The 26,197-nt window shown below is 43.6% G+C and overlaps 1 protein-coding gene across 3 annotated transcripts; it reads left to right on the top strand.

The window, feature by feature from the left end:
• The first annotated feature begins 7,447 nt into the window (after nt 1-7,447).
• Nucleotides 7,448-19,557, top strand: kcnj2a (potassium inwardly rectifying channel subfamily J member 2a). Of its 3 annotated transcripts, XR_015073143.1 has the most exons (3): nt 7,448-7,628; nt 14,516-16,314; nt 18,542-19,557. XR_015073143.1 is itself a non-coding variant. In XM_085963746.1 (2 exons), exon 2 carries the CDS (start codon nt 14,737-14,739, stop codon nt 16,024-16,026), a length of 1,290 nt encoding a protein of 429 aa, XP_085819872.1. In that variant the 5' UTR covers nt 7,448-7,628; nt 14,516-14,736; the 3' UTR covers nt 16,027-19,557. The 3 variants fall into 3 exon arrangements, 2 of the variants coding, with proteins under 2 accessions (XP_085819872.1, XP_085819873.1); XM_085963746.1 differs by having other exon boundaries at nt 14,516-19,557; XM_085963747.1 differs by lacking the exon at nt 7,448-7,628 and adding an exon at nt 8,220-9,974 and having other exon boundaries at nt 14,516-19,557.
• The last annotated feature ends 6,640 nt before the right edge of the window (nt 19,558-26,197 follow it).

Genomic DNA, 26,197 nt, shown 5'->3' with positions numbered 1-26,197 from the left:
GAGCTCCGGCTCTAAATTCTGGGTTGACATCCAGCGGGATACTTGCATCCATGGGTGTGGGTGGCCCCCCCCCTCCTCGTATGGGTTGTGGGAGCCCGTAAAACCCTCCCGCCATAGGACTAACCACCCTAATGGCTGGTACGAAAATGGTTACAGTCACGGAAGGAGCATTAATCGCAGCCAGAAATCCTTCCACCACTTCATACAGTTCCCCAAAGGGAACAGTGTGAAGACACATAGGACGAACTCTTTGATATATATCAAGTTATTATAAATAACAATAACTAGTATAATTCAAATAGATAAATTACCATAGGAACATTACCAGAGAACAGATTAAATATATACATTGTACTCTGTCTTTTATCATGGAATCGTACAACACAGGAAGCCATTCAGCCCATCGTGCCTGGTGCTGCCTCTTTGAAAGAGCTAGTGAATTAGTCCCATTCCCCTGCCCTTTCCCGTAACCCTGCAAATGTTTCCCTTCAAGTATTTAGCCGATTACGTGAATGCAAATGCTTCCTTTTGATCCTTGAGTGGTGGAATTGAATGAATTGTGGTGAAGCCTCTGCTCGACGAGACATGGCAGTGGCAGAGTGCTCAACTGACCTACTGCAATTGGGAGATCCTGACGCCAAACTGTGTCATTGAGAAAAGCAGCAGTGTCGCACAACACCCCCACACTGGCAAAATCAGCCGATGTCCAACTCTACAAAAAAACTGCATTCACTCCTCCCCTGCAGCGCCAGCTGAAATTCCACCCTTTCGATGTGTTGAATGTTTTCAGGTATTGCATGCTATAGGGAGCTGAGAAAAACGTTGGCTGGGGCCTGGCTTCGCTTTCCAGGCCTGCACAGCAGCTGCAACATGGGTCAGAGCTATGGCCAAGTTCTTTAAAAAAGTAAAGAAAACATTTCTCGGTACATCGAGAAGTGTTTACCTCTGTATTTATAGCATAGCTCCCTTTGACTTTCTCCCCACACAATGAAACTGCTTGACTAACATCTCACAGTTCTTCAAAGTGGGAGGACATCTCTAGGCAACCTTGTAAACGTCAAGGTAAGAACGTCCAGATTATCAGTTTGTATGAAAAAAGAGTTTGTATATTTTTTTTATCTTTCTCTGACATTCAAAGTTGACACTTGTTTCTAGTATTCATCACATTGGCAAATTTGAGCCTCGTCTCATCCAGGTTGTGATGAAATGGTGAGATTGTTCATTTAGTCACTCGTATCACCAAGTTCCTAAAAGTGTAATAAGTGCATATAATTTTGAACCTTAGCTCTTTAGTTATTACCACTCTATCACTGTCCATCTATTTCAGTAAAAGTAATGATTTTAGCATGTGTCTGACATGTCTGTAGGGCGCAAGTCATGTTGATTGGTTTAAATTCACTAAAAAGCTGTCTCAATTAATATCCATTCACAAAAAAGAACCCGCTCACATACCTCAAAAAAAATGAAATAAGAAAAACATAATTTGACGCCGAGCCACATAAGAAGATATTAGGACAGGTGACAAAAAGCTTGGTCAAAGAGGTAGGTTTTAAGGAGCATCTTAATGGAGGAAAGAGAGGTAGAGAGGCGGTTTAGGGAGGGAATTCCAGAGTTTAGGGCCTAGGGAGCTGAAGGCACGGCCGCCAATGACGGAGCGATGACAATCGGGGATGCACAAAAGGCCAGAATTGGAGCAGAGCAGAGATCTCGGACAGCAAGGGTGAAAATGATGTCTGGCTATCTCTATTTCTCAGCATCAGACCTTTTTATGGCACTTCCCCCCTACAAACACAGTGACAGGCCCTCACAACAGGTGCCAGCAGCATTCTGCTTTTACTGGTAGCAGATGGGAGGGATTTCACTCCACTCCTGGCTGCTTCACATTTCCCACTGGAGCCACTTTCAATCACATGCTCACAGCTTGCTGCTTCTCCCTGGAGAGGACCAGAACCAGGGGGAGTGCCAGCCTCCAGCCAAGCCCTCACCCCGATGGAGGAGAAAGCTTTTCGCAACCTTGGTGCAGGTAGTATGAGGAACTTTGGAGATGGCAAAGGCTGGAGGCCACGTATAAAAAGACTTGCATTCATAAAACGCCATTTACGACCTCAGGACATCCAAAAATACTTTACAGCCAATGAACTACTTTTGAAGTGGAGTCAGTGTTGCAATGTAGGAAACGCGGCTGCCAATCTGCACACAGCAAGCTCCCACAAACAGCAATGTGATAATGACCAGATCATTTGTTTTGTAGGTGTTGGTTGAGGGATAAATAGTGTCCAGGACACCGGGGATAACTCCCCCTGCTGTTCTTCGAAATAGTGCCATGGGATCTTTTATGTCCACCTGAGAGAGCAGTCGGGGACTCGGTTTAATGTCTCATCTAAAAAACGGCACCTCCGACAGCGCAGCACTCCCTCAGTACTGCACTGGAGTATCAGCCTAGATTACGTGCTCAAGTCTCTGGAGTGGGACTTGAACCCACGACCTTCAGACAGGGTGTCTCCCTAATACTCTTACATTTTCTCTTCCCACAATCACACAGGGAACCTGCTGCTGCATAGTGATGCCATTCTGTTACCTAACCTTCCTGTGTCGTGCTGACCCTTGTTCCCATTCCCTTTATCTCGGCTTCTTCGGCAGCACCTCCCGAGCCCATGACCACCACCACCTAGAAGGACAAGGCCACAGGTAAATGGGAGCACCATCACCTCTAAGTTCCCCTCCTAGTCACACACCATCCGACTTGGACATATATCGCCATTCCTTCATCGTCGCTGAGCCAAAATCCTGGAACTCCCTCCCTAACAGCACTGTGGGAGCACCTTCACCACACGGACTGCAGTTGTTCAAGAAGAAAGCTCACCACAATCTTCCCAGGGCAACTAGGGATGGGCAATAAATGCCAGCCTTACCACTGATGCCCACATTCCGAGATTGAATTTTTAAAAGTCTGATGACTCAGACCCTGCAGCAGAAGCCTGAGGGGTGGACAGGGGACAACCCTCCAGAAGAAGCCCTGGCACTCATTCCATCCAACCCTCCAGAAGAAGCCCTGGCACTCATTCCATCCACCCTGAGGAGTAGTTCAGAGAAAGTGAAGATTGTTTAACTGTTGCCGGAGAGCTCTGGTTGTAGATAGGTGTTGTGGAAGATCTTCATGCTGTGCAGGCTCCACTTACTGCCCCTGGCAGGCGCATGGGCTGCCCTTGTGAAAGCCCCCAACAAAACACCGGTGGGCGGATTGGCAGTGAGAACGGTGGCAAGTCCAGTGCCATCATTTTCGGACACTGCGGCCCTTCCCCGCCAAGCCGAGCCAGTTAAAGTCGGCCTCCATGTCTCTCAGTTTTCTACTTCCTCATTGGTTAAGAGTTCAAGAGCAACTCAAAGCAACATTGCTGGCATCAAACTCTGGGCTTCAGCAAGGTGTCCTGGGACCTCAGAGTGGGGCCACTTTTCCGGTGTCCCAGGATCTCAGAGTAGGGCCACTTTGAGGGGTCCCAGGATCTCAGAGCAAGATCACTTTGAGGGGTCCCAGGATCTCAGAGCAGGGTCACTTTTGAGGGGTCCCAGAACCTCAGAGTGGGGTCACTTTGAGGGGTCTCAGGATCTCAGAGCAAGATCACTTTGAGGGTCCCAGGATCTCAGAGCAGGGTCACTTTTGAAGGGTCCCAGGACCTCAGAGTGGGGTCACTTTTGAGGGTCCCAGGACCTCAGAGTGGGGCCACTTTGAAGGGTCCCAGGACCTCAAGCAGGGCCACTTTGAAGGGTCCCAGAACCTCAGAGTGGGGCCACTTTTTTGGGGGGGTGGGGTAGGGTTTCTTGGGACCTCAGAGCAGGGCCACACTAAAAATCAGCTGGTGATGAGGAAACAAATCATGATATAGAGTTGAATGCTGCCTTGAAGGAATCTTCTATTTATGGAGACGGCCCTCATTTAAAAGCAGAGTGAGAGAAAAAAAAATCATTAAAAAATATTCAAGCCGACATATGCAGCTCAAGCGTTCTTATACCCACCGTGTATAAAAAGAAACATACACATTGGAACTAAAAAGTCCCTAAAAAGACTGACGTGAAAGTGACCTCTGCAGAGGCAGCAGCCCATCAATGGTCAGGGACAGACAGCACAAGGATTTCCACCTCCCACTTGCACCACCTTGTGGGACGACAGGAGCATTACACGCAACTTGTTACCGCAAAAAAGCAGACCAGACATCAAAGGCGGGATTTTTTTTGCAACATCAAAGTATAAACCCGCGTAATAAAAAAATATTAGGCAGTAATTACGGAATAGGCCAGAATAAATATCAAGATTTTGCAAATGCAGAAAATTAAAGCCCGCTGTAAACATACTTGAGAAATGAGTTCACCTAAATGTCATTCAGATTGATACATTATCCGTGTACCTGGATTTGTTAATTTTTTTTTAGCTTAAGGGTGAGCATGTTCAAAATTACACGGTGGAATTAAAACATTTAACAGCTTTCTATTTTAATCTGGTTAGTATTGATTCCACTGTAGCCCGAATTTCGCACGAGTTGTCGTCTCCACTGTGAAATTCAGGATTATTCCAAATATTTACAGAGCGCTGATAGCCTCTTTATTTTGTATGAAGACTTTGTTTCATCTAAACTGATGTTCAATATTCATGATGGAAAACACAATAACCACCTGTTGCTTGCTTCATTGTGGCCCATCTATTTCTATCACTTTCCGACACAAATGCATTAGTATTAAAATGGTAAAGCTTTTTTAAAAAAAACAGAAGACCGGAATTCAGCCCCGCGTTTCCTCACTGTCGCAGAAAGCACCGAGTTTTATCGCAAGCGCTTTGCGAAATGCACCCGCCCAAACAAAAAAACAGGTGCAACCACTCGGTGAACCGTTTCGTCTCATTTAACCGTATTCAGGGCGGATTTGGTGTCTGTTTGCGGCGGAATTGCTCGCTCGGTCGGTGCAGGAACACTGATGTACACCCCAGCTCTGTGCCCCATAGAAACACTTTGCCCGCACTCCCGACCCAGCACAGCGCCGACCGCTTTGCAGCGATTGAGCAACTGCTCCATGGCAACAGGCACACGGGCGTCCAACAGGCAAAGAAAGCACTGCAGGTGATTTTATTTTCTGATTTCTTTTTAATTATACGAACCGGCTGCAGAACCACAGGCGCAGCCCTGCCTTCGATCTAGTTCCTTTTCTCTCCAGTTTTGAAGAAGGGTCAAACCCGAAACGTCAACTCAAATTTCTCTCCACGGATGTTGCCTGACTTGCTGAGTTTTTCCAGCATTTTCTGTTGTTATTTCGGATTTCCAACATCTGCAGTATTTTGCTATCGTACAGAAGGAGGCCATTCGGCCCATCGTGCCTGTGCCGGCTCTTTGAAAGAGCTGCCCAATTAGTCCCACTGCCCCGCTCTCCCCCCCACAGCCCTGTAATTGTTATTCCTTATCAAGCATATGCCCAATTCCCTTTTGAAAGTTACTATTGAATCTGCTCCCACCACCCTTTCAGGCGCTGCATTCCAGATCTTAACTCGCTGGGTACATTTCTTTTTTCTTCTCATAGAAGATAGGAGCAGGAGTAGGCCATTCGGCCCCTCGAGCCTGTTCCGCCATTTGATGCGATCATGGCTGATCATCCAAATTCAGTACCCTGTCCCTGCCTTCTCCCCATACCCCTTGATCCCTCCCCTCTGGTTCTTTTGCCAGCTACCTTACATCTGTGTCCTCTGGTTACCGACCCTCCTGCCAGTGGAAACAGTTTCCCCTTATTTACTCGATCAAAACCTTTACTATTACCAAAACAATTACTATCTTTAGCCAGACAGAAATCAGATGTCAATTAACACACTTCTGATCATTCACTCTTGACAGGAGACTGCCTCGAGTGTGACGGCGTCTACAAAATACTAGCACAAGTCTGTGACTGATTCCCCTCAAAGTAAATCGATTCTGAGATATCGGTTCTCTTATAAATCGATTGTTTTGAAATCGCAGTGCTGTTATATGATCTTAAAATAGATATGTTGGGATTTGTACAGAAATTTCACTCATGCTCCCCTAATGGGTCCGAAATAAAATACTTCTCTTCACTTCAGCGTCGATTTCATTACCTTGAATGCAAATATGATCATCTTTAATTCTAAAACATTTTACCAAATAAAAGCAAGTATTGAAGGCAGCTGATTGACAACCATTCTTCTGATTTTGACCTCGTAAATCATACATACTTAAAAGTGTACAAGCGCCAGCTTGTATTACGGTTAAGGCACGGCTCGAAAGAATGTGCTAAATTAATTACTTCATCGCTGTTCGATGGCATTATACTTGTTTGGGGGGGGGGGGCGCATTTATTATACAATTTCTGTACCGATCACAAATTTATCATTTCTACCATCGGAAGCCTTTGCTACTTAACAAACTCAGTAAAAAATAAACTTGATGGCTTGAACTAGGTTCAACTGAGCAGAACATTTAACCTATGAGAAAGTCACCTCGGGAATATCTTCAAACAATAGTCTGGGAGATTTAAGGAACAGAAAAGGGGTTCTTGCCAGCGGGCATATTATCAGGACTCTGCTGCAGCCGCTCCCAGATCTCACAATCTCTTTCATGTTTCGGATTCTGGCGCTGGTACCCTGTCACAATATTACTAGAAATATTTTTTTTTTAAAACACAGTCCAAAAATTAAACACTTGCACCAAATATTTGATCAGTGACCTGACCTGTACTGACAGCACATAAATCAAGTAAGGAAAACGAGGAAGAACGAATTGCATAGACTGGGTGAGACGATGACAATTGCGGACGGTACTTGTTGTTGTTTAAGGATTGCAGCGTGATGTGCAACTATCAGACTGCACTCCTCCAGCTGATCAATAGACAGCTGGTGCTGGTCAAAGCACAGGCAGAGCCAGCCCGCCAGCAGGGACACTTTTCACAACTAACTGGAGCCTTTGCTAATAAAATTCTTAGGAGACACTGGATTGCCCCCAATGTCATCAAACAAAAACCCGAACAAAAGTGCCCCCCTTTTTTTTTTACAAGGGGCACAACTAATGGAGAACTGAACCTGTTTTAATAGTAAACTAAACTGAAGCAAGCGATTTCATCTATTTTGTTTTCATTCCTCGCCATGTGGCTCTTGCCCCGGCTCTTATATATATAAATATATAAATATATAGATACACATATATATATTTGTGTGTGTGTGTATGACTGGGAGTTTGCGCCAGCTACTTGGCAAGTGCAATTGTCAGTTTCGAACAGTTGAAATCGACGCGACAGAGACGGCGAGGAGGGGCCAACTGAGGGCTTTATCGGCGATTGGTGGAGCGAGCTGTCAGTCATGCCGGCCGCCGGCCGATTGGTGGGAAGGTGTGTTAGGGGCGGGGCTGCTGTCCCAGCCGGCGCGCTTTATATCTTTGTGAGAGAACTGAGTGGTGTCAGAATCAGATGAGACACAGACCGCAACAGGGCAGGACATATATATATATAATATATGTATATATATATACACACGTACCGAACACGCCCCCACCCCAACAACAAAAAAGTTTCTGCTACCTCCGGACTAGTACAGGTACAACCGCTGGATCTGAAATTACACACTCGCTGCAAACATTGAACAGGTAACCAGGATTAAGATCAGTCTTTTCTTCTACCCGGCCACTGATGTGTGGGACTTGCTGTCACTAATGACACCAGAGGCTTTTTCTTGGCAGCTTTTTGGATGAATGCAAAGCGGTTGAATGCTGTAATTGGGAGGGGGGGGGGGGGCTGTATGCTAGATATTGCAATGTGTTAAGAATTTGGGGGTGGGGGCTGGATGAGTGCAAAAATGTCTCCACCCACCCCCCTTCCCCTCTCTCTCGGGGGAAACGACCTGGCGAGCGGCGGCGTTGTTGCATCAGTTCGATGCATTTCGACTACCGGTTTCGCTTCACTGAGCGTTGAAGTCAGCAGCTGATTGCCCAGATTGTGAGTGTTTGAAATGAGATGGTTTTACGGCTGGGGAGGGGAGATTGGATTGAAAAGACGCTGCACGATTCATTTTATAAAAACATTTTGTTTTGTCTTTTAGAACCCGGTTTGTTTATAAAACAGAAAGTGTTGACAGGACAGTCCCATTGTGTTTAAATGTGTTTTATTTGCAACCCCCCCCCCCCCCTACGATAGAGCGGTATAGTCCTTGCTCGCAGCTCGCCAGTCAGTTCAGTCCATGTTAAACGGACGGAGCAGCGCTGGGGTTTGGGCTGTCTCTGAGCTCTGATCTGCCAGCAACAACAAAAATTGGCAGCTGAAGTAGGAAGTTCGGAATTTTCAAGGGCGTTAATAGCAAAATAATATTTTGAAAGTGGCATCACAAAATGGGAGGGGAAACTGTCCCGCGGCTGAAATATCTTCGCATAACCGGTCTCGTCAATCCGAAGAGGAGGTTTTCTTTCTCTCTCCCTGTTCTCACGAGTGAAGTGAGTCATTCAAGCAGCTTTTTTGTAGACTGTGGTAACGCTTCACGTCCACGACCGACAGTCCATGGGGCGGTTAGACCGGGGGCACGTGAATCAATACAAGTTCAAGCTAATTCAGTTGGCGAGGACTCGGCCACTTACTTCAGTGCATCGTGGATTCTCAAACCAACCCCAAGTCCTTTTATTATTTTGTAAAGTTTTATATTTACATTGATGTTTCGTGATTTTTTTTAAAATACGAATTTGGCGTTCAGAATTCCAAGTCTAGCCGAGGCAGCTGAGCTTGTCTGCCAAATAACACTTGTGCGTGAGAGGGGACTGGTGCAAAGGTTGCAACAAGGTACCGAATGGATCCGGACCAGAAGTCGGAGCTGGGCGGTTGGATATGAGTCACCCGGCGATTAACAACTCGTCCAGCACAACGCACAACCCCAGACTGGGCCGCATACTTCCCAGTCTCATACCCACCACCCATACCCTCTGCCCCCTGCCCACACCCCACACCCGCCACCCACACCCGCCACCCACACCCGCCACCCACACCCTCTACCCTCCACCCATACCCTCTGCCCCCTGCTCCACACCCGCCACCCATACCCTCCACCCACACCCGCCACCCATACCCGCCACACATACCCTCTGCCCCTGCCCACACCCGCCACCCATACCCTCTGCCCCCTGCCCACACCCGCCACCCATACCCTCTGCCCCCTGCTCCACACCCGCCACCCATACCCTCTGCCCCCTGCTCCACACCCTCCACCCACACCCGCCACCCATACCCTCTACCCTCCTGCTCCATACCCTCCACCCACACCCTCTGCCCTCCACCCATACCCTCCACCCACACCCTCTACCCATACCCTCTACCCTCAATCTTCCTACTTTCCACCCCAGAACTTCCAGTTTTATGCCCTTCATCCTTTACCCTCTTTCTTCCTACTCTCCAGCCTCTCCTCCCTCCCCGTGTCTCTCTCGGCAGCCTCCCTGTGCCCAGTATTCATGCTGCGGTTTGCTCGCGGGCTGTCACTGATGTCCGGACGGTTGTTGGTGCGGTTGCTGTAATTGGTTCTGGAGCAACAAGTGCATGACAGCAAATCAATGGCGTCAGCTGGGGAAATGCAGCCCTGAGCGCCATCCGCGCTGACTGCCAGAGCTTGCTGGCTGCTGCTACACCGTCAGAGCCTAACTCCGGCCCGGCCCGGGGGGCTGATATCAGATGGTGAGACAGCCATCGGGGAGCTGGGACAAGTATTGGCCTTGCACAACGGGAAAGGGCAAAATCGGATTTGCGAAAAGGCACTGCCCTTCTAGCAGGGAGAGATTGGCATTGACCTGTCCTCATAGCAGGGAAACACTGAAAAGCTGACTGCTGCTGGTTCAGCTTTGGACGCGGGTAGGAATCAGCAACATACGATGAAACAGATGGGAATGGGAAACCAGCTTCCAAACGCACTCGATGAAATTCTACAATTTGTGCCATAAAGTAGACGGCAGCAATGCTGGGTAGGACGTTAACATTTGAACTGCAACAACGTGACAACTGGAACACAGAGGCCGATACTATTAATATTAAAATATTTTGCTTTAGCGAGTTCTGTGTTCAGAGAAAAATGCCTACGTTTGCTATTTTAGTTCCTTTTTCTCATAAAAGTCAATTTCCTTCTAGTTTTGCTGGTGTGCAGTAAGGGGGTGGCCACAGAGCCGCGTGACAATTGCTTCACTAGATGGCATTTTAACTTTCTTTCCACCACTTCTTTCCAGCAAGATCCTAGCACTAGATTGTGAAAACGCTAATGGGAAATAATGATAGGGTTCAGACGAGGCAACGCTGGTGATGAAGAGGTAAACAGGAAGACGAGTGTGTGTGTGTGTGAGTGAGGGAGAGAGAGATGTCAAAGTGTGAGAGAGAGCTACAGAGACAGAGAATGGAGACTGCGATAGAATGCCAGGGGGAAAGGCTTGAAACAGTTAGAAAAGAAAGATAGGGAGAGAGTGAGCGAGTTTGAGAATGAATAGGCATAGAGAGAGCACAAGGAACGTTTGAAATATAAGTAGTGTGAAAGAGCGGCAAACTGGTTTTAGAAATGGCAACCAGGAAGTGGGCTCCAGAGAGAGATATAGAGAGAGTAGGATATGGGTTTGGGCAGAGGGAGAGAGCAGCAAGAAAGCTTGATGGCGCAGTGAATTGGCATAGTGCCACTACCTCTGGGACCTGGGTTTGAGTCCAACCCAGACTGATGGGATTCCTTTCCTTGCTGATCCTACAGCTTGAACTTGGTCAGTTTTAATGCAGTGTCTGGTAGGTACAGACCCACAGCACAAAGCCACCCAAAATTTGCACAGAATTGGCAGACTCACCAGAGAGACACTTAGGACAACTGAGGCAGAAAGTGGCAAATTGATGCTGGTGCGGTGGAAGGCACTATTGTGCGGGTGAGACAGTGTGGAAAGGCTGTGCCAAAGAGTTCTTCTTGCTGACGGTGGGTGACGAGAGTAACATTTGAACGGCTTTGCTTGAAAAACTGCTGTTTGAGGGCCTGCTCTCCTGTCTACCTGTGGGAAACTAATGCCTGGAGGTGGCAATGCAGACTGTAGCTGCTTCTATAGCAGAGCAGCACAAAACATGTCCTATGTACAATATCTTCAGCTTTGCATGATGAGTAAGACCCTTACTGCGCATGGGCTGGCTTGTCTTATATGCACATGCATCCAGGCTCTTCAGTGTTCAGGGCTGTGAGGAACTCCTGACTGCTGTGTCCTGCTAACCAAGCTGGCTTGCTTTGCATTGCAAATTCAGCAGGTAGGCTTGCCACTGAGTACAAAGCCAGGTATTAATCGGAATCCATATTGTTATACGTGTGCTTGACTGTGAGTTAAGTAAAGTTCTACAATGATCAGAATAGTGTATATTAGTGCAATGGAATTAGCCCTGTGCAAAGCATTAGTATGGGAATGGCATACACATTTCTCAATTCAAAAATATGAAATTAACAGATATCAGAGTTTGCTCTTTGTAAATGGTGGTGTCTCTTTTTGCGCTCTCATCCTCTCACTATTTATCTTTTTCCTTGATTCCCTTTCCATGTTTGACTTTTTTCCCTGCCGGTCTCATCCCCATATGCTTTTGCTCTCTTCCCGATTGTGTCCCCTTTTCTGCTGTTCCTAATGTTTGTTGTATAAGGCAGTGGGTATCATGGGTAAAACTCGGAAGTGGATAAGGAATTGGCTGAAAGAAAAGAAGGGGGTACTGGTTAAAGGAGTGATGTCGAGGTAGGCAGGTGATTTGAGTGGAATGCAAGACCTGGTCTCCTCCCTGTTTCTAATGCACACATTTCTAATTCTGTTTCCACTGGCAGGAGGGTCGGTAACTAGAGGACACAGATTTAAGATAATTGGCAAAAATAATCCAGGGGGGTTGATTTTTTTACGTAGCAAGTTATGGTCTGGAATGCACTGCCTGAAAGGGTGGTGGAAGCAGATTCAATAATAACTTTCAAAAGGGAATTGGATAAATACTTAAAAGAATTTGCAGGGCTATGGGAAAGAATAGTGGGGTGGGACTAATTGGATAGCTCTTTCAAAGAACAGACACAGGCACAGTGGGCTGAGCTGTATGATTCTATATATGTAGATAACCTAAACTGGGAGGGAGAAGGCTTGGGGGGGGGGTGGGGGGGGGAGAAAGAAGGGAGGTGGTGCGGCAGTCGAGGCTGACTAAGCAAGTGAAGGACCAAGAAAAACTTTTGCAAGGAAAACTGGCAAGATGCAGAGTGTTTCACACACTGGAAGGGGAACAGGGGGCTCATTAAATCACTGATGTCAAACTAGCTGGGGAGAGGTTGATGGAGATCTGGGAGCAATAGTGATTCAGTCATTGTGATGCAACAGAAGAAAATAGAATCACAACTATTTTATCAAGTCCAAAAAAGTATAAATCTGAGCCATCCTGCTGAAGCTGTACAGTGAGTGCTTTGATCAGACCTCGCTGTGAGTTCTGATTGTATGCCAGCCACTAAAGTACAAGGGAAATATCGAAGCCTTGGTGCAGGTGGCTGATCCCTAGTGTCAGAGGACAGAGTTATTGGGTGAGGGGCGGGGTTGGGGGTGGGGAAGTTATAAAAGAAATCTGGAGTCTTCAACCTTGAATGGAGAATGAGAGGGGACATTAAATAAGTTTATAGGATACTAAATGGAATAGGAAGGGACAATCTTGAGCACATTTTAAGTTAAGCCATGATTGCAGGCGAAGGCAACATCAGGTAAAAACTGTTAAAGCAAAGTTCAGGACTGATGTCAGGAAGCAAAGACTACTTAATACCTGGGCAAGGTAACAGTGGCAGAAACACCAGATTGCATTTATATAGCACCTTTCGTGACCTTGGGACATCCCAAAGCACTTCAGTCAATTAAATATTTTTGAAATGTCCCTATTTTAAAGTAGGAAATGTGACGGCCAATTTGCACGCAGCAATGTACCACAAACAATAATGAGAGAAATGACCAGATAATCTGTTTTAATATTGTTGTTTGAGGGATAGATGCTGACGATGACACTGGGAGAGCTCCCTGGCCCTTCTTTGAATAGTGCCATGGGATCTTTTACATCCATCCGAGAGGGCAAATAGCAATTTGGCCACAGCTGATGATATGAATGTATCTGTCTCATCAGATGATATTAACAACATGAGGTTCATACTGTTAGTTTAAAATATAAATTTGAACCACTTAACCTATTACTTCCTTGTAGCACATTCCTAGTTTGCGTTGTTCTCTCTAGCACATTCCCAGCTCTCTATCCTAGATGGATCCAGATTTGTCAAGTTTCATTAGCAGGTGCACTCAGTCATATTTTGGTTTTAAAAATAAAACTGATATGTGCAATTCATACACCTCTGTTTATGTAAGTAGGTTTGTAAGCTTTCTCACTTGCTTTAATTGTAAAACTTACAGTTACCATTTCCTCAATACTGATGACTCAAGGGGAGGGAGAGGGGAAAAAAGGTTAATGAAAGCAGCAAGAGGGTCTGAGTTGAGTCCAAAGTGATCATTGGTTCCAGACACAACATTCTAAAACACTGCGGGCCTAATGTGCTGAGATCTAAAATTAGTTGCATTACTGTATTTCATTGGTATTCTTTTATTGTGGTTCGGAGTTGTTCTGCAATCATGGTAAAATCGTACACTCGTATAAACATTAACTGACTTATTTAACAATCTGCTGTGTAAAACAGCATTGCTTTTACTAAAATACTCTATCCAGTTGTGAACTGTGTTTATATATTAATAATAATTATGAGGAGCTGCTGAATATGTGGCACATTAGAGTAGAACTAGATTTATCTCAGTCTCCTCATAGGTCATTTCAAACTGAAAGAAATGAGAAAGCGTATTACTACGTCACTTGTATTGTTAGCTGCGTATAATTAGACTGAGGTGCTTATTTGTACTTAAGCTCATTTTAATCTCATGCAAGATAAAACAAAAATGTCAGGTTCAAACACTTTGAGAAACTATAATGTTGCCATTTCAACATTTCACAGTCCAACTTGTAATACATCACTGGGCTTTGATGGTAAATCTGATGGAAGGTGGTTCAATCGTTTTTAAGCCCAAAAGTTTAGACTGTTGTATGCACCTATTGCTACCCAATGTTGGATTGTGTTCAAGTTACAGTAATTGGATCACATTGATCCATTACAACTAATGTCCTAATTTAACATGTGCTGTAAATATTTTGGCTGCCCTTGCATTGATGTAACAGTGTAATTTCCATTCTTAATCATCAATAAACCAGACTGGGACAAGAATTCTAATCTGCATTAGAATTTAACAAATTACTTTAGTATTTTGATTATCAAGACTTGGGCCTGATCTCTCTTTTAGCTGGAGATTAGTATGCAAACCTTAATTATCCCTTTTGGTTTTCTTTACCATTTCATTATAGTAACATTCTGTAAATTACTTGGATTGTTTAAACTTTCTAAAGTGATTGTAATGCTATGATCTTATTTGATAGTAAATGTGATTTTTGTTTCTTTTAACAGATCATACTCTAATGAGTTCTAAATTACAGTAGATTCTTGGATAGCCAAGTGCTCATCTACATAGGAGACTTCTTGGTGGAACCAAGGATACCTGTGGAGATCTACTTTCGCAGACGTGGTGTGTTCTTCTAGAACGTTCAAAACTGTTTCTTCAAAGGCTGTTCCAGAAATTTTCAAGACTGTATCCCAAAGTAGAAACGCAGCAGTCCCAGGCGTTGGCAATGGGCAGCGTGCGTGCCAACCGCTATAGCATTGTGTCTTCAGAGGAAGACGGAATGAAACTGGCTACGATGGCAGTTGCCAATGGCTATGGCAATGGCAAAAGCAAAATACACACCAGGCAGCAGTGCCGGAGTAGATTTGTGAAGAAAGATGGCCATTGCAACGTTCAGTTTGTAAATATGAGTGAGAAGGGGCAACGCTACTTGTCGGACATCTTCACAACATGTGTGGACATCCGCTGGCGGTGGATGCTGGTCATCTTCTGCCTGTCCTTCATCTTGTCCTGGCTGTTGTTTGGTTGCATGTTTTGGCTTATTGCACTGATGCATGGTGACTTGGACAATAATAATTATAAAGGAGGGCATAAACCATGTGTTTCTGAGGTGAAAAGCTTTACAGCTGCATTTCTATTCTCAATTGAGACCCAGACCACTATTGGGTATGGCTTTCGCTGTGTGACAGAAGAGTGCCCCATAGCCGTGTTCATAGTGGTCTTTCAGTCCATTGTGGGCTGCATCATTGATGCTTTCATCATTGGCGCTGTCATGGCGAAGATGGCCAAACCGAAAAAGAGAAATGAAACTCTCGTCTTCAGTGACAATGCTGTGATCGCTATGAGAGATGGAAAGCTCTGCTTAATGTGGCGAGTTGGAAATCTACGCAAAAGCCATCTGGTGGAGGCCCATGTACGAGCCCAGCTGCTTAAATCTAGAATAACACCAGAGGGTGAATACATACCCTTGGATCAAGTAGATGTCAATGTAGGCTTTGATAGTGGAATAGATAGAATATTTCTGGTGTCCCCTATTACAATAGTACATGAAATTGATGAAGACAGTCCTTTCTATGATTTGAGCAAACCGGATCTGGACAATGCAGACTTTGAAATAGTCGTGATTCTTGAAGGAATGGTGGAGGCTACAGCAATGACCACGCAGTGTCGTAGCTCATATCTCGCCAGTGAAATTCTCTGGGGTCACCGATTTGAGCCAGTGCTCTTTGAGGAGAAGAACTACTACAAAGTTGACTATTCACGTTTTCACAAAACCTATGAGGTGCCTAATACACCTCTTTGTAGTGCCAGGGACTTGGCAGAGAAGAAATACATACTCTCCACACCGAACACTTTCTGCTATGAGAACGAGGTGGCCCTCATGAACAAAGACGACGACGGGAGTGAGAGCGGCACACCAGAGAGTCCGAGCATAGAGACGCAAACTAACACGGACCATAATCAGGCCACTGTTCCATTAGAGCCTCGCCCGCTGAGGCGAGAATCCGAAATCTAACACCTAAAAGTATCTTTTATTTTTTAAAAGAGCGTATCCGTCAAAGCATATATTGTGCTTAACTGTGCCCGGAACAGCAAACCAAGAAGGGTACTGTTGAAGTTAGGCTTTGCGCAAAGAAACTGTTACACAGGTTCTTCTTGTGGAGACAGACAGCAGGAAATCAGTTCTTGTAAACAAAGCCCTAATAATAATTTCCAACGTGACGAGGAGGCACATAATATCGTATGCAGTAGCGTACATAAAACGTATGGCAAAACTTGAACTTGCAGGAAAGACTGGATGGATGTAAGTTAACCTGATAACATTATCTACGCCGAACAAGATGGCTTTCAATAGAAACTTGTAGACCTAAGAGGTTTTCATCTGCTCTGAATGGTTTAACTAAATACCTGAAAGAACAGTGACCACTGCAGAATGATTTCATAGACAAAGGTCTTGCTGTTAATAAGTGAAGCTGCAGCTTAAATAATATTTATTTTATAGGTTTTCTTTTATTGATTTATTGTGAACAAAAAAATCAGTATTTATGATTCCTGTGTTTTTTTTTAATACCATCAATTAGAACTTGGTTTGTTTTTTTTTTCTGCTAGTTCTTAAAATTGACCTATTTTAGTTTCCAAAGAACGGGCTGACTTAGTTCTCGATAGTAGTGACCCATGTACAAATACTTTGACTGATTGCCACACTGACTCTGAAGTTCATAGTTCCACTATTAATCAGAAAGACTTTAAGTACATTAAGATATCTTTGGCCATTGTTCTCACACGATATGGTTGTCATTTTCCAAAACTGTGGAAGGAAGTAAATCTTAGTCACGTTGAACTAATGATAATAGGCGAGCATGGCTGGCTATTCCACAACCATAGATGTTGAGATGCTTTTTCTCCCCTGCTCCCCCACCGCTCTCAAAGCTAATACCTGAGTTTGCTGAGAACAATCTTTCACTTTAAACAATTAAAGAAAATCTGTCATCTTTCTCATTCATCAGCCTCTCGCTGCCCCACATCCCCTCTCAGTTGAGAGGTAGAACAATTTGGCACGCAGACATCCCAGCTGTTAACGGTGCAGGTGCTGTGACTTGAGTGTGGCGAGGTGATGGAAAGTAATTCCTCCACCTTGCCCTTTCTTTCACCAATCTCCCCCCCTCCCCACCCCCGGCCAACCCACACAAGATGGAACTGCTCTCTTGAAACACTAATTAATAGCAAATGAGACGTGGTTGATGGTGGTAATGGGCAGTACTGCCCTGAGACTTGGAACTTCAACCACGTTGGCTGGGAGTCCAGCAATTAACCAATGGTGTAGCACTTGTACTAAACAAACCTGAGCCACACTGCTGGATTTCTCTGACGTTATGTTGGATGATTTGCTGCCGTAAACTAGCTCACATCAGACTGAAGTAGAAGCAACCCACCCAGTGAGCAAGCTCTATGGTACTGGCCCTCAGAACCTTTTTTGGAGGATCTGTGGCTCATCTGAATGAAGCTATGCAGAGGTGAGAACTACGGAGAGGTCAAATTTAGATGTTAAAATGTCAAGATATTGTTTATGGAGAGTTCCAAAGGATTTTAAACTCTTTTGTTTTTCACTACCTGCTCTTTGAAAGAGGGCGCCCCTATTTCTTGATATTTTCTTTTTCACACCTGCTCAGCTGAATTAGCTGCCATTGATGTCACTACACTAGTTCAAGTCTGTTTCCCTACATTCCAGAACTGTTTTTTTCCAAGAAAGAAGACTGTTGCAGCTGTGTCAACATACTTGGACCAATCTCCCAAGTGTTCACAGGCCTTTTACTTATAGATAGCCCATGCAACAGATATGTCAGAACAGCTTTAGGTCCTCAACAAAATTTCAGCAGAATTAGCTAAATTAACTTCAGGCCAGCTCATAATAGTGAAAAGGGTCACTGAACTTTCTGGTATTAACTCTTTGAATATCATTTGCTTGGTAACATGCACAGTAAAAAAGCTTTTAATGTCGTTCATTTTTAAAACTGAATATTAAGGGCATTGGAAGTAAGATAGAACATTTCTTTTTATTACCAGTATTCTTTGGGGGAGGAAAAAGTTAGAAAAACTCAGACTTGTTTCGAGTTTGCACTTAAAAGTTACTGACATTCTGAGAGCAGACATTAAAGTGGGGTCAGCACATGTACCCAACTGCAAGTGGTCTTCTTGCCATGTCTGAGTATAGCTTTGTTGGCAAAACAGACTCCCAGAGGACTTCAAATCACCTGTTTAGGAAAGTGGCAGCTTTCACTGTACTACAAGTGGTGTTGGTCCGACAGAAATGAAGAACAGTGAACAATTATATTACGGCTTAGAGCCATAGTAATGGGCTGGGGGGGGGGGTTGGCGGGGTGTTTAAAGAAATACACACAAATGACTGATTAATTAATTGAGTACAGAGAGAAAATACGCACAAGGCAACTTGAAAATGGATGTCATCAGTCAGTATAAAAATTGCAAAAATACTGCACATGCTGCTAAAACTGCATCCCTTGGTTCCTCAGAGTGGAATTTCAACCAAAGAGTATTTAAACCAGCAAATACAGCAACGGAAAAGAGCAGGACGCCAAGGAGCTGGCTTACACCACTTTGGACTCGACCTGCAAAAAAAAATGCTGCCATTTCACTGAAGAGAATTTAGCACATTTTAAAAAAAATAAAAATTTTAAAAATAACTTTCTTGAATACTTCAGGTCTCAATTGCCTGATGTGTATATTTATCAGGAAAAAAGAAACAGCATTTTTACAACAAAAAAAACTCTTGCAATATATATAGTTTTTGAAAAAATGTACAGTTTATAAAAGTTTAACAAATATTTTCATATTTAAAGCCAAATGTAAATAGATTCAAAGTAAAGATGCCACAGGAGGATTAAAACTGGCAAATTCAGTATCTTTTATTAACCAGTAGAACCTAGAAGCTGCAGGCTAGCCCAGGTCACTTGAGTTTAATTGTTCAAGCTTAATAGGGTTTGTTACAACTATGAATTTTCATTATTTATTATTTAAGCATGACATAAAATTAAAATTCATAGAATATCTTAATGGCATTTAAAAAAAAATAAAACTGGTTAGAATTTGGAATGTTGCAATCTTGTCTCGACGTGACAAGCTAGTTTAACTCTCATGCACTCTTTGTACGAAATATTTCTACTAAAGATATTTTTTTTGGCCTTCCTACAAGGCATGTTGGGATATCAAAATTGTGAAGTACTGTAATGTCTATAAAAGTATAGCTGCTCTCGACCATTTAAATTATTTAGTGCTGCATGGTGGTCACTTCTCAGCCAGTAAGATTTGTTGTCTTATGAACTCCTTAGCTTTCCCCTAGAAACACTTGCAGCTTGAACAATCTAGGTTTTTGACGATGTTCTTGATTTTATTGTACCTGTACCATTTTTGCAGCCTTTTTGTTTGTATCGACGTCTTCCTACTGTACTGCACAGATCCACCAATTGTACAGATTTTTAAAAATGTATGTCTTATTTTATGGTTGAAATAAATTTTTTGTGAAACATTACACATGATTAACTTTCTGATGCATCTTGTATGTTTTAACATAAGATCACGCCATGTCCTTGGCCGCTCAGAAAGAACTGAGCAGAGTTCCCAGACTTTTCCTGTAGATCACACTTCTCTCTTTTACTTTATTCTGTAGATTTTCCATGTAAACACTCAAATGGAAAATAAAATGCAATAGAAATGATTGAGGGTGGGGGGGGCGGTGGGGCGGGGTGGAATCACACTGACAATATAGCTGCAACAAAAAATTGCACTTACCCAAAGTACATCAGAGATATAATCAGAAAATGTGTCACTGAGAAAAGTCAGCTTTATACCAGGGCCTTAGTTCAATGCACATGGTTTGTAGGTTCATTTACTTGAACAGGACAAATGACTGCAAGGTTGGCTTTTGGGGACCATGGTTACTTATTGAACCTATGGCTTGAGACATCTCCAACCACATCCCCTCTTTCTCCCCCCCCCCCCCCCCGGCCCCCAAATGCCAGGACCGGTAAAACCCCACAGTAGAGTAAATTGAGAAATAACAACAGAAAATTGTTAGAGTAAATTGAGAGACTGATTTGAACTGGTATTGTACTCCAGGACCATTCCATTTGCATATGGGGGCGCTTCATGGCTAACATTGACTCCTCTAAAGCCGAGACCGCCTCTCTGAATTTGGCCATTGCACCGTGAGCAGGCTTGAGGGGCCATATGGCCTACTCCCACTCCTGTTTCTAATTATCAGTAAAATGAAGAGCCTGCAACCGAGATTTGTGAAGGTTTCAGCCACCCGTTGACAGAACTCTTGTGTCCGTCACCTGCCCAGCTGCATTTACTCCAGTTTCACATTTTGCATTCATTCAGCTACTCGACAGGTGTAAAACTGACCATTACTGCAGGTACATGTGGTTTCTGACAACTAAGTTTCATAAATTCACGTTGCTTAGAACATGCCAGAGGCACCTGCCAGTTTGATTGACATTCTAAAAGTGAGCAGCAATGGGAGTACTTTATTATACCTTTCTAGCAAAAGAGGAAACCGTTGCTGGTGGTGTGGACATAATGGACAGATCTGACTTGTCTGTCACTTTGCTGACTTTGCAAAATTTCATTCAGAAGATGCTAAATGCTCTGATTGATCTGGTTAAGACCAGACTGAGTGACATCCCTCACCTCTGCCGAACTTTCTCTTAAGCGCGGAATGCAATTCCTCTCCAATACTAGCCAGAGCTCATTCCACCTCTAACCCAGCAGTCACAGGAACAGGAGTAGGCCATTCAGTCCCTCGAGCCTGTTTCACCATTCAATTAGATCATGGCTGATCTGTATCCTAACTCCATCTACCCAACTTGGTTCCATATCCCTTAATACCCTTGCCTAACCAAAAAAGTATCAATCTCAGTCAGAGCTGTGTGCAATGTTGGCTTTTTCAATGTTAAATTTCGCACATGCGCAAAACTGTGAATGGGCTGCGCAGCCCATTAAAGGGACCGCGCACCCAAAAAAAATTGGGGGAACTTTGGTTGCTACATCTATAAATTATTAAGGATGTCACTGAAGCCATAATTTTGGATGACAAACCATGTATGTTAGATTGCAATGCAGCCATTCTGTCCATATCTCAGGAGACCAAGCTTTGGAGACTGCCCCAACCTCTGATCTATTACATTCTGGAAAGAACATACATATCTTGCTGCTGCTCCTACACACCCACTGATAGGTTAACCCATCTGTTCAATACATGCCTGAAGTCTACAAATGCAAATCCTTCTTAATCCAATTTGGTGCTTCTTTCTGCGGCTGGTAAATGCTCATGGGGTGGACATACGGTGTATGTGCAAGTGTCTGAATCCCTGTGCTAGTATTTGTTGATGTGCTGCTTGTGCTGTGTAGAGTGTGCTTTCAATCCAAGTGCTCCAGGTTTAGATAGAGCGAGGAAGATACATAGTAAAAATTGGTGACACAGCAGCAAAGATTATTAGTTTTCTTTGACAGGATGTAATATATCACTTATGGCATAGCAGTGGCATAAGTAGGGTTTTAATTTCATGCCAATATTGTTTGATGTTTTTTGTTACATACATATTGTATATGGAGACAGCATACATTGGGTTATAGCATATCACAGTCAGTGGTAGTCCTTCCAAAATCATCCTCTTTATTATCCTCCAGGTCTCCAACCAGCGACCCCTTGCACAGAATGCAGTAGTCCTTCAGCTTCATGGATTCATGCCCACTTGTTCCGTTAACTTGGTGTTTGACTGTAGCCTTTTCCTTTATAGTTTATTTTTCACAACATTGATCTCTATCTGGCCACCTTGTCGGGTCTTTTTATTTTTGGATATTGCATTCAACCATGAAAGCAACCATCATGCTTCCTCTATTATTCACAATTTCAAATCTAATCTTTTGGTATTTTACCGTCCGGTTAGAACAGGAGTCAAGAACTTCATTTGAGGTGCTTATCAATTATGCTTTTTAATCTGTGCTCATTGGATGCCTTAATTGGAGCTTAAAATGTTTGCAACTGACTTGGCAGTAAACATATAGTTAGCACAACACCCAATGGTTCAAAAATAGGGCACATGGTGTTATTTCAGATCAGTTTCAGATGTCAGTCATTCTCTGTTAAAGGGCACCATCACTTGATAGAAAGCCTTGTGATTGTGTTGTCCAATCTCGACAACTTAAAATACATAAACAGATCACTACTGTTACTGCCAAGTGGAACTAAAGCAGCTAAACCTCCAAAAATGTTTCAAAACAGTGGAATTAAATGCCAACAAATAATATCAATCTGAACATGCATTTTCTGTGTAAGATGCATAATTTAAAGATTTCCAACAATTAAAACATTTGGTCTAACTTTGAATTAATGTTCAACCATTCAGGTAACGCAAAGGTGGCATCTCGCGAGGAACGGAACCGCTTTAGAGAGAAATCAACAACAGAACACCATTCTACAGAGAGCTGAGAGCTCCAGAGTTGCACCTGAACTCAAGATTAAGTTGCTGCTGAAGCCTCTTGTACTCCATATAAATGAACGTAGTGTGACAAGAGTCAATTACACTGGCTCCAAGTGGCTTTAAGTTAAGGTGGACTAAGCACTCAACATGAAAAGAGCACAAGCTACCCAACTTACCGGGGGGGCGGGTTGAGAAGAACGCTCATTTGTTTAATGACCTTTGCAACCATCCAAATGAATTTGTCTGAAATTAGCCCGAGAGCATACAGTATGCAGTCAGACCTCATCATGGATTTACTATTGGTTATCGAGATTCGATCTTATTCTTTCCAATGCCGAGACACACCATGAATTGTCAGAGTTTTAGATGAGAATGATGCTAATCCTCGTACACATGTAAACAAGAGGGGAATAAAAGCTCCCAGGAGATTACATGGCTGCGAGGGGGGTGGGGGGTGAGGGTAGTGTTCAGTCATGCTCCGGCCATCATGGTGTGGGCAGGCTTGATGGACCATCGGGTCTTTTCCTGCCCATCAATTTTGTGTGTGTGTGTGTGAAGATCACTGGCCGAGGACATGAGGGCATTTGGAAAATGATCCTGACAATTTGGACAGAAGAGCTGATTCTCACTCTTTTAAACTTTTCTCTAAGTATATTTTGTTAAACATATATTTCCTTTTTATGTCAATTTGTGGTTCAAACCAACTGACCAAACAGCCAAAGCTCGTAAAAAAAAAACACTTGTTTCTAAATTAAGTTCATTTTACTTTGATTAAGCTTCTGTGAAGCATCTGGAGACATTTTTCTATGTTAAAGGCATTATATAAATGCAAGTTGTCAAACTTTGTTAATATTTCAGCTCTAAATTTGAATTCGCCTGGAACTTAAAAGTTATAGTTTAAAAGTATACTCTATGAAATTCATTGGAGCAAATTCCCATTAGAACCAGTGCAAAATCATCTCCAAAATAGTGAGAGTTCTGGTCAGGCAAAAGTGAGTTATCTAGTATACGAGAACTCGCTAAGCTGACATAAAGCAAACTCCAACTTAGCTGGTTCTTTGTATCTGGTGAGTTACTTTGTCTTGTTCAATGCGTTTATGACTCATCATGAGTGAGACAATATTTTTTTGAGAACTACAGTAGACAATTACAGCTTTTCTAGTTTGAGCCTATATTTTCTGATTGGCATTAACTTAACGCTGGTGTTCACCGAATCAGAACATCTAGGCCTGACCATTGTCTCGGAGTTAGAAATTTAGAAAAATAAATGCTGTCATAGATATTGGCCGAGTAATTCGGGTCCCAACGCATGAGTACGGACGGAGTACCCACGCGTGGACCCGATGGAAGTGCCAGTTTCTTGCATGCACTACGCATGCGTGGGAAACCGGCATTTCCGAACCTCTGAACCGAGGGGTTCAGAGGTCGAACGCGTGCGTGCAGGAGTCTGCGCCTGCGCGTTGAACTTCCGTCTTTTTTACAGGTTTGCCCGTGCGTGAAGGCCTCTACTTTTTACGAATGAAAAAAGCAGACGTAAGGACTTCATTTTAAAAGGTAAGTGGTCTATTAATTAAAATTAGAACATTTTTTCCACAGGTTTATTATTTTTAAAGACTTTACAGTAGGGTAAGTGTATTTTTAGCCCCGATTTTTTATAAAATTATTTTTTTCAAAATTTAAAATTATTGTTTAAAATAGTTTTTTAAAGTTAATTATAGTTCATTTAAGTAGTGCAATGTTTTTAAAATTTTATTTCAAGTTTAAGTACTGTTTTGGGCGCCCGGAGTTTTCATGAGTTTGACAGTTCTTACTATCAAACCCATGAATGAACTTTTGCAACCTCCGATTGGTTGCCCAGTGCTCACGTGATCCCAGCCGGCTCATCGAACTAACTACGCCGCTGGATCACGCAAGCACAGCGCGCCGGGAGCTGAACCGGGTCACAGAGAGGAAATGCAAGCAGGCCCAGGCTATGTAAGTGTAGGTCGGGGGCTTGCACCCGCGGGAAGCCCCCGACACCAATTTCTGGGCCATTATGGTAACTTGCACAGCTGTTCTGATAGTATAACAGGACCACAAATGCTTCTCCTGCATTAACTGTCAACATAGGCCTGATCTTCAAAAACATAATTGCTCACTTCTTACATGGCTCTCGTTACCAGAGTCTCTGATTAACCCTGCTCCTCCTGGTTCACAAGGAACTTTCTCACTTACCTGGGCCCCCTGTGGCCACGATCTCTGTTGCTGCTAGCTGTCGTCGGCAGTTTGCAGAGAGCATGAGCCTTAGTCGGGCCCACAGTTAAAATGGTGTGTGTGTCCCAATGACAATATCAGGACCCAACACTGCCATTTAAATTAGGCCTCTGCTCCTCTGGGACAGGCGGCCTTACTGTGCCCAACTCCAGGCAAATTAAAATGGTGGGGCGCGGAAACGTAACATGACCCCTTCCCCCCAAACCATCTTAACCTCCCGGCCATACTGTTCTCGCTGTGCAGGGGTCAAATTGGACCTTTAATCTTTAGCCTTATGCAAATGACATGCTAACACTTTAACAACTCAACGATATTTTTGCAACATGAATCATCCCATTGTGTTGTGAGTTTACAAAGAGACAAAACCTTACAAGGGCCAATCTAATGCCTCATTCACGAGGTGTGGACATCGCTGGCAGGGCCAGCATTTATTGCCCATCCCTAATTGCCCTTGAGAAGGTGGTGGTGAGCCGCTTTCTTGAACCGCTGCAGTCCGTGTGGTGAAGGTTCTCCCACAGTGCTGTTAAGAAGGGAGTTCCAGCATTTCTTCAAATGCAAGGCAGAGAAGACAGCACAACAGTGTCACATAATTCAGTGGCTCCCTAATTCAAACATAAAATAAAATCATATTTCAAACAATGAGCTGGAAAGAAACAGCTAAACTTCTGTGGATCCCAATACCAGATCTCAGGCTCACAACAACCAGAATACCTCTGGTTTAAAATTAGCGCCATGGGATTTTAGAAACGGAATCAAATAATGAATAGAGGCTTTGTCTAAAGTACTAGTAAAATACAAGATTGAAGCTACTGCCATGAAAGAATTCTTATGCTCTCAGTATATTGCCATGTTCAAAGAGATCAGAGTGACACTTTTATCAATTACAATTCACTTTTGGCCCATCTAATGCCTCAGGCTCTTTCCACACAAAAAGGCACAGAAGTATTTTTGCTCTATCCTGCTTTGATAAGTACATAAATGCACAAGTGCCACAGTTATGCTTTATGTTCTTCTCCAAGTTGGTGACATTGATCTACAGTAAAAAGCACCATCTCTGAGTACTGCAGAATCAAGGAGCTTTTGTCTCACTGCTGAATGGGGCATTTCTGCAATATAGCAATAGCATCACAGTGTGCTGTGCAGTGTTGTTTAACAAACTGGAAAACAGAGACAAATTTTAATCCCTCACCAGATAGATGGCAAGAATTTTGAATCATGTGGTTAGAAGCAGCAGGGGTAGCCAAAGTGGACTATGTTGAGCATCACAGATGCTTTATAGGGTGGTAATGACCGATTTCCTTAGTGTTAATGCATGTGCTATTTGAGTGTGAATGGCCAGTCATTTTCAGAATGCACTATAGCGCAAAATTGAGTCCCGTGCATCAAAACTGTTGGTGGGAGCAAGTGGCTACAGTGCAGTATAAAGCACAGCGC

Source organism: Somniosus microcephalus, chromosome 21 (assembly GCF_052327205.1).
Source record: "Somniosus microcephalus isolate GS21.2 chromosome 21, FLI_Smic_1.0, whole genome shotgun sequence".
In the NCBI taxonomy this organism is placed as follows: domain Eukaryota; kingdom Metazoa; phylum Chordata; class Chondrichthyes; order Squaliformes; family Somniosidae; genus Somniosus; species Somniosus microcephalus.
Note: the sequence above shows the minus strand (reverse complement) of the source record. Positions and strands in the feature narration are given on the sequence as shown.

Coding starts and splice junctions, on each gene's coding strand:
- kcnj2a (XM_085963746.1), top strand. CDS start 14,737: ATGGGCAGCGTGCGTGCCAACCGCTATAGCATTGTGTCTTCAGAGGAA.